The sequence below is a fragment of the Pleurodeles waltl genome, chromosome 6, assembly GCF_031143425.1.
Source record: "Pleurodeles waltl isolate 20211129_DDA chromosome 6, aPleWal1.hap1.20221129, whole genome shotgun sequence".
NCBI classification, from domain to species: Eukaryota; Metazoa; Chordata; class Amphibia; order Caudata; family Salamandridae; genus Pleurodeles; species Pleurodeles waltl.
This window is the reverse complement of record NC_090445.1, coordinates 1,223,827,836-1,223,836,593: the sequence shown is the minus strand read 5'-3', so window position 1 is coordinate 1,223,836,593 and position 8,758 is coordinate 1,223,827,836. Positions and strand designations below refer to the sequence as shown.

Genomic DNA, 8,758 nt, shown 5'->3' with positions numbered 1-8,758 from the left:
CTCAGTAAAAACACTAGATGGTTGGATTCAAGGCAATGGTGTAAATGATTATGATGGGCTGTACAATTTATTTGTGAAAGAACACCTATTAAGTAATTGTTTCAATGATAAACTGCATCAGCATCTGGTGGACCTAGGACCAATTTCTCCCCAAGAATTGGGAAAGAAGGCGGACCATTGGGTCAAGACTAGGGTGTCCAAAACTTCCACAGGGGGTGACCAAAAGAAAGGGGTCACAAAACCTCCCCAGGGGAAAGGTGGTGAGACAGCCAAAAACAAAGATAGTAAAGAGTCTTCTACAGGCCCCCAAAAACCTGCACAGGAGGGTGGGCCTAGAGCCTTTTCACAAAACAATTCTGGGTACAAGGGTAAAAACTTTGATCCCAAAAAGGCCTGGTGTCGTAACTGTAGTCAGTCTGGACACCAAACTGGAGACAAGGCCTGTCCCAAGAAAGATACCACTTCTAACTCCCATCCAGCTAAAACTGGAATGGCCAGTCTCCAAGTGGGATCAACAGTGTGCCCAGAGCAAATCAGGTGTCACACTGAAGCTACATTAGTCTCTGAGGGTGGGGTGGATTTAGCCACACTGGCTGCCTGGCCCCCTAACATGCAAAAATACAGGCAGCAGCTCTTAATTAATGGGACAAGTGTAGAGGGCCTGAGGGATACAGGTGCCAGTGTCACCATGGTGACAGAGAAACTGGTTTCCCCTGGCCAATACCTGGCTGGACAAACTTATCCAGTCACCAACGCTGACAATCAGACTAAAGTACATCCCATGGCTATGGTAACTTTAGAGTGGGGAGGGGTCAAAGGCCTGAAACAGGTGGTGGTCTCCTCAAATATCCCAGTAGACTGTTTGCTTGGAAATGACCTGGAGTCCTCAGCATGGGCTGAGGTAGAACTGAAAACCCATGCAGCCATGCTGGGTATCCCTGAACTGGTGTGTGTCAAGACTAGGGCACAGTGCAAGGCACAGGGTGAAAAAGTAGAGCTGGAGTCTGGAAAAATGGCCCAGCCTACCAAGCGAAAAGGAAAGTCAGCTGGGAAACCAGCTGCAACACAACACCAAAAAGAGAACCTCTCTTCTCAGGAAGAAGTTCTGCCCTCTGAGGGAACTGAGCCTATGGAGCTGGAACCTTATCAGGTTGAGCTCTTGGGCCCAGGGGGACCCTCAAGGGAAGAGTTGTGTAAGGGACAAGAAACCTGTCCCTCTCTTGAAGGCCTTAGGCAGCAAGCTGCTGAAGAGTCCAAAGGCAAGAAAAATGGAACACATAGGGTCTATTGGGAAGATGGACTCCTGTACACTGAGGCAAGAGATCCCAAACCTGGTGCCACTAGGAGAGTGGTAGTGCCTCAGGGTTTCAGAGAGTTTATTCTGACCTTAGCCCATGATATTCCCCTTGCTGGGCATTTGGGACAAACCAAGACGTGGGAGAGGTTAGTCAACCACTTCTACTGGCCCAATATGTCCCAGAAGGTTAAGGAGTTTTGCCTCTCCTGCCCCACCTGTCAATCCAGTGGTAAGACAGGTGGGCATCCAAAGGCCCCCCTCATTCCACTTCCAGTGGTGGGGGTCCCCTTTGAAAGAGTGGGTGTGGACATAGTTGGTCCACTAGAACCTCCCACAGCCTCAGGAAATATGTACATCCTAGTAGTAGTGGATCATGCTACTAGGTATCCTGAAGCTATTCCCCTTAGGTCGACTACTTGTCCTGCTATTTGATGGAGTTTTGTTTTGACCAATGACTTTGTGTTTCACCACTGCGCATATTAGTTGCTCAATGTTCACCAGTAGCACATGGTATGTTTTGTTCAGTTGAGCCGCCTATTGGCTTTGACATGGCATTAGCCATTACTTTCTGTATTCAGTTTAGCCGTCTATGGGCTTTGACATTGCATTAGTCATTACATTCTGTATTGTGCCTATTGGCTTTGACATGGCATTAGCCATTGCTTTCTGTATTCAGTTTAGCCGTCTATGGGCTTTGACATTGCATTAGTCATTACATTCTGTATTGTGCCTATTGGCTTTGACATGGCATTAGCCATTGCTTTCTGTATTCAGTTTAGCCGCCTATGGGCTTTGACATTGCATTAGTCATTACATTCTGTATTCTGCCTATTGGCTTTGACATGCTGTATCCAGTCTAGCCGCCTATTGGCTTTGACATTGCATGCCTATTGACTTTGACATGATGTATTCAATTTAGCTGCCTATTGACTTTGACATGCTATTAGATATTCTGCCTATGGGCTTTGACATGATATTATATATTACATTTTGTATTCAGCTCCGCTGCCTATTGGATTTGACATGATATCATATATTACACTTTGTATTCAGCTTAACTGCCTTTTGGCTTTGACATGATATTATACATTGCATTTTGTATTCAGCTCAGCTGCCTATGGGCTTTGACATGATATAAGACATTGCATTTTGTATTCAGCTTAGATGCCTATTGGCTTTGACATGACACTAGACATTGCATTTGATATTTAGGTTAGCTGCCTATTGCCTTTAACATGACATTGCATTTGATATTTAGGTTAGCTGCCCATTGCCTTTAATGTGGAGTTCTGTATTTTTCCAAGCTGTGTTTTTGCACCAGAGAACCAAGATGTTTTGCTCTCACAGTAGACTAGACCTGATAAGAGAGAGTACATGGGCGTTGTTTCTCTTCCCTTGAGCTTGGGAACAGGAGTAGTCTTGGAGACCTGGCCAGTCTCCAAAAGGCTTGCTCAGTTTCCCAGGTCTGAGAGGAGGGGGCACACCTTTGTAACGAATGTAACAGGCTGCAGAGAGTCAGATTCGAATCTGCCGGACCTCGTGCTGGAGCTTGGCGCCAGTTGCCAGCATCCCGTGTGGGTAGATGACACTCTTTCTCGCGGCTGACAGGGGTCTCAGCTTGCAGACCTTAGAAAGATGTAGCTGTAAATAGTTCCTACACGGTGAAGTATTTGTTTTGCTTTGCATTCAATATCTTATAAATATAACCTGCTGTGTATATTGCAAACTGATATATTTTGTTTGATTAACGCGGACTTGAAAGCTACTAATTCGTCATTCATTCATAAACATTGTGGTTGGGGAAGAATAAAATAACAATAAAAGTCTTCTTTGACCTCACAAGTGCATTTCTGTTGTGTTATGTTAGTGCTTAGAGACTAAATAAGAGGAAAGCACTACAATTGGTACCTGGAGTCGTGGGGTCGGTCATTAAGAGGTGATTAAGAAGGGGTTTGACGAGTTAGTAGATTTCTAAGTGCACACTTTAAAAGTGTAATTGTTTTTTGTTGTTTGGAGAATTACAGAAATTGTTTTCTGTTTGGAGAATCACAGTAGCACGGCAGACCATGTCTGAGAATACATGTGTTGATGAACTGCCTGATGGTGCTAAGAAAAACTGTGAATTGTTTTCTGTTTGGGGAATTACAGAAGAAAATGCATGTGTAGCTAAAAGGCCTGATAATGTTTTGAGAAATAATTCCTGTTGTATATATGTAGAAAACGTGTGTTTTGGAAGTAATGATGACAGAAAGGTCTGGATACCTTTATCTGCTTACAGAGAAATGCAGGAGAAATGTAGGAAGTTGGAACATGAAAATAGGAATTTACGTGAGCAAATTAGCCAGGATACAATAATTCAAAATAAGACGGAAAGTTATAAAAGGGCTGTTTTTGAAGAATCTTTCTTGTCCCATTCCAGTAATGAGGGGGTTAAGACAGCTCCGAGCTGCATTGAGTTTCCGTGTGAGCCAGGGTTTTTGGCAGCCAAAGTGCATTCCTTAACTGATAACAGGGACGAGAGACCAGAATGTGATTTACGAGTTACGTTGCAAAATGCACAAGTAAAACGAAGGATTTTAGAGCAAGACACCCCGAGTTTCATTAGCTTGTTTGATTTTTGGAAAAAGAATAGCCCTCATTTGAGAGAAATCCTAACACTTTTGTACATGGTCACTGTGAAAAATAATATGCAGCTGCGCGCTTGTGATTTGGCAAATGAAATAATGCAGACTTTAGGTTTCTGCGCAGTGCAAGAAGGAAATACTTATGTATATTTAAATCATGAACAAGGAAAGAAAATAGTGCCCCTAGCTAGAATCATACAATGGATCTGGTACTTGCAAGACAGGGCTAGAGTACCACAGATAAAAGAATTACCAATGAAGTTGTGTGCACCATTTGAATTCGTGTCCACTGAAGATAAAAAGCATGTTTGTTTTACTAATGATTCATTGACTGAAATGTTGCTTTCTGGCACAGTAGAAGGAACAGAGTTGTATAATGTGTGTCAGATTTTAAAGCAAGAGCTACGTGAGATGTGTCATTTTTACGCTGATTTTTGGTTCTTTGATAATGTTTTAGCCACATGGCTTGTACCTAACTGGTTCAATTACCTTGCAGATGTTAATGAGAAAAATGCAGAGAGAGAAGTGTACACCCAGAATTCTGCCTTAGTGGGGATAGCTATGTGGGTGCCCCAGAAATGTGAAAAGGCCACTTACAGGTGGGCAGAGATGAGAGAGATGCCCATTCCCCTAGATTTGATAAAAACTGTGCAGCACGCACAAAAGCAATCTGTCATGCAAGCAGTCACAGAGCAGTTGGGGAGAGGAAAGTTACCAGAACAGAAATGGCAAATTGATCAGGTTTTAGGGAAAGTGATTGCTGCAAATTACCAAGGAAAAATCAAAATTATGCTGATACCTAGAAAAGAATCTGATTCATTCATACAAATTGGAGACAGAATGGCCCAAATTGACAAAAGTGCAGTGAATGGAGGTTTGGTAAAGAATGAGTCTGCCCCAGCCCTTCTGACAGTGCAAGAAAAAGGAAGCTGTGGCGCAGCAGATAAAAACCTCAGTACTGATGTGTGGGCTGAAGCCCCAAGTGACCCTCCAGAACCTGCAGAAAATATAACAAAGGGCCCCAAAAACGTCCTGCTGATTATAAAACAGGGAAAGAAAGAGGAAGGGTGCAGTTTAAATGAAAAATGTTATTTGCAAGAAAAGTCATACTTGTTTCTTTTGCAGATCCGACCACGTTTCGCCACTGTCCCTGAGTGTGCTGTGTGGTCCCCCTTCCGGTGTGTGCGTGTGGGGTCGGGGAAGGGACCGAATCCCCAACCTGAACCTGGCTGAGTAAAGTGCCAGCACCATGGATCCATTTTGCGCAAACTGCGCCTTCAGTTCAAGTTCAACTTGTTTGCTGTGTTTTTTTTTTTTTTTTTGCCTCTCGTTTGGAACTCTGACTTTTGCTTATCTTCCAGCAAACCTTTCAAGTGGACCGTGCATCTTTACATGAGTAGAACTCATGCCACATCAAATTGCTAACACTGTTGAATTAGAGACTCATTCAGAAAAAAAAAAAAAAAAAAAAAATTGCCCAGTCTTTTCTGTATAGATGTATCTGATGTGAAAGGTTATGAAATCAATGTGTTAATTCACTTCTATTGCTTTACAGGGATTGCTTTGATCATAATGTTTTTTTTGTGCTGATGTTTTTTTTGTTTTTTTGAAATATGAGATATGTGAAACAAAAATTCATTGGTCAAAGGGCGGAATGTCCTGCTATTTGATGGAGTTTTGTTTTGACCAATGACTTTGTGTTTCACCACTGCGCATATTAGTTGCTCAATGTTCACCAGTAGCACATGGTATGTTTTGTTCAGTTGAGCCGCCTATTGGCTTTGACATGGCATTAGCCATTACTTTCTGTATTCAGTTTAGCCGTCTATGGGCTTTGACATTGCATTAGTCATTACATTCTGTATTGTGCCTATTGGCTTTGACATGGCATTAGCCATTGCTTTCTGTATTCAGTTTAGCCGTCTATGGGCTTTGACATTGCATTAGTCATTACATTCTGTATTGTGCCTATTGGCTTTGACATGGCATTAGCCATTGCTTTCTGTATTCAGTTTAGCCGCCTATGGGCTTTGACATTGCATTAGTCATTACATTCTGTATTCTGCCTATTGGCTTTGACATGCTGTATCCAGTCTAGCCGCCTATTGGCTTTGACATTGCATGCCTATTGACTTTGACATGATGTATTCAATTTAGCTGCCTATTGACTTTGACATGCTATTAGATATTCTGCCTATGGGCTTTGACATGATATTATATATTACATTTTGTATTCAGCTCCGCTGCCTATTGGCTTTGACATGATATCATATATTACACTTTGTATTCAGCTTAACTGCCTTTTGGCTTTGACATGATATTATACATTGCATTTTGTATTCAGCTCAGCTGCCTATGGGCTTTGACATGATATAAGACATTGCATTTTGTATTCAGCTTAGATGCCTATTGGCTTTGACATGACACTAGACATTGCATTTGATATTTAGGTTAGCTGCCTATTGCCTTTAACATGACATTGCATTTGATATTTAGGTTAGCTGCCCATTGCCTTTAATGTGGAGTTCTGTATTTTTCCAAGCTGTGTTTTTGCACCAGAGAACCAAGATGTTTTGCTCTCACAGTAGACTAGACCTGATAAGAGAGAGTACATGGGCGTTGTTTCTCTTCCCTTGAGCTTGGGAACAGGAGTAGTCTTGGAGACCTGGCCAGTCTCCAAAAGGCTTGCTCAGTTTCCCAGGTCTGAGAGGAGGGGGCACACCTTTGTAACGAATGTAACAGGCTGCAGAGAGTCAGATTCGAATCTGCCGGACCTCGTGCTGGAGCTTGGCGCCAGTTGCCAGCATCCCGTGTGGGTAGATGACACTCTTTCTCGCGGCTGACAGGGGTCTCAGCTTGCAGACCTTAGAAAGATGTAGCTGTAAATAGTTCCTACACGGTGAAGTATTTGTTTTGCTTTGCATTCAATATCTTATAAATATAACCTGCTGTGTATATTGCAAACTGATATATTTTGTTTGATTAACGCGGACTTGAAAGCTACTAATTCGTCATTCATTCATAAACATTGTGGTTGGGGAAGAATAAAATAACAATAAAAGTCTTCTTTGACCTCACAAGTGCATTTCTGTTGTGTTATGTTAGTGCTTAGAGACTAAATAAGAGGAAAGCACTACACTACTGCCCCTGCAGTAGCCAAGGCCCTCATTGGTATCTTTACCAGAGTGGGTTTCCCTAAGGAGGTGGTGTCTGACAGAGGTACCAACTTCATGTCAGCATACCTAAAACACATGTGGAATGAGTGTGGAGTGACTTACAAATTCACTACACCATATCATCCACAAACTAATGGCCTTGTTGAGAGATTCAACAAGACATTAAAGGGCATGATCATGGGGCTCCCAGAAAAACTCAAAAGGAGATGGGATGTCCTCCTGCCATGTCTGCTTTTCGCTTACAGAGAGGTGCCTCAGAAGGGAGTAGGATTCTCACCCTTTGAACTTCTGTTTGGCCACCCTGTAAGGGGACCACTTGCTCTTGTTAAAGAAGGCTGGGAGAGACCTCTTCATGAGCCTAAACAAGACATAGTGGACTATGTACTTGGCCTTCGCTCAAGGATGGCAGAGTACATGGAAAAGGCAAGTAAAAACCTCGAGGCCAGCCAACAACTCCAGAAGTTGTGGTATGACCAAAAGGCTGCACTGGTTGAATTTCAACCAGGGCAGAAAGTCTGGGTTCTGGATCCTGTGGCTCCCAGGGCACTTCAGGACAAATGGAGTGGCCCTTACCCAGTACTAGAGAGGAAGAGTCAGGTCACCTACCTGGTGGACCTGGGCACAAGCAGGAGCCCCAAGAGGGTGATCCATGTGAACCGCCTTAAGCTCTTCCATGACAGGGCTGATGTAAATCTGTTGATGGTAACAGATGAGGACCAGGAAGCTGAGAGTGAACCTCTCCCTGATCTCCTCTCATCAGACCCTAAAGATGGCTCAGTAGATGGAGTGATCTACTCAGACACCCTCTCTAGCCAACAGCAGTCTGACTGCAGGAAGGTCCTGCAGCAGTTTGCTGAACTATTTTCCCTAACCCCTGGTCAGACACACCTGTGTACCCATGATGTGGACACAGGAGACAGCATGCCTGTCAAAAACAAATTATTTAGACAGTCTGACCAAGTTAAGGAAAGCATCAAGGTGGAAGTCCACAAGATGCTGGAATTGGGAGTAATTGAGTACTCTGACAGCCCCTGGGCTAGCCCAGTGGTCTTAGTCCCCAAACCTCACACCAAAGAAGGAAAGAGAGAGATTAGGTTTTGTGTGGACTACAGAGGTCTCAACTCTGTCACCAAGACAGATGCTCATCCCATTCCTAGAGCTGATGAGCTAATAGACAAATTAGGGGCTGCCAAATTCTTAAGTACCTTTGACTTAACAGCAGGGTACTGGCAAATCAAAATGGCCCCTGGAGCAAAAGAAAAGACAGCATTCTCCACACCGGATGGGCATTATCAGTTCACTGTAATGCCCTTTGGTTTAAAGAATGCCCCTGCCACCTTCCAAAGGTTGGTGAATCAAGTCCTTGCTGGGTTGGAATCCTTTAGTGCAGCTTATCTGGATGATATTGCTGTCTTCAGCTCCACCTGGCAGGATCACCTGGTCCACCTGAAGAAGGTTTTGAAGGCCCTGCAATCTGCAGGCCTCTCTATCAAGGCATCCAAATGCCAGATAGGGCAGGGAACTGTGGTTTACTTGGGACACCTTGTAGGTGGAGGCCAAGTTCAGCCACTCCAGCCTAAGATCCAGACTATTCTGGACTGGGCAGCTCCAAAAACCCAGACTCAAGTCAGGGCATTCCTTGGCTTGACTGGGTACTATAG

The 8,758-nt window shown here is 43.6% G+C and overlaps 1 protein-coding gene across 2 annotated transcripts; it reads left to right on the top strand.

The window, feature by feature from the left end:
* The first annotated feature begins 1,719 nt into the window (after window positions 1-1,719).
* LOC138300772 (uncharacterized) lies at window positions 1,720-6,987 on the top strand. 2 transcript variants are annotated; one of them, XR_011205002.1, is made up of 2 exons: window positions 1,720-2,958; window positions 5,047-6,987. XR_011205002.1 is itself a non-coding variant. In XM_069240537.1 (2 exons), the coding sequence occupies exons 1-2, from the start codon at window positions 3,364-3,366 to the stop codon at window positions 5,156-5,158; spliced, it is 1,269 nt and encodes a 422-aa protein (XP_069096638.1). In that variant the 5' UTR covers window positions 1,720-3,363; the 3' UTR covers window positions 5,159-6,945. The 2 variants fall into 2 exon arrangements, 1 of the variants encoding a protein (XP_069096638.1); XM_069240537.1 differs by having other exon boundaries at window positions 1,720-4,520; window positions 5,047-6,945.
* The last annotated feature ends 1,771 nt before the right edge of the window (window positions 6,988-8,758 follow it).

Coding starts and splice junctions, on each gene's coding strand:
- LOC138300772 (XM_069240537.1), top strand. CDS start 3,364: ATGTCTGAGAATACATGTGTTGATGAACTGCCTGATGGTGCTAAGAAA. Junction 4,521..5,046: donor TGTGAAAAGGCCACTTACAG/GTGGGCAGAGAT, acceptor TTTCTTTTGCAG/ATCCGACCACGTTTCGCCAC.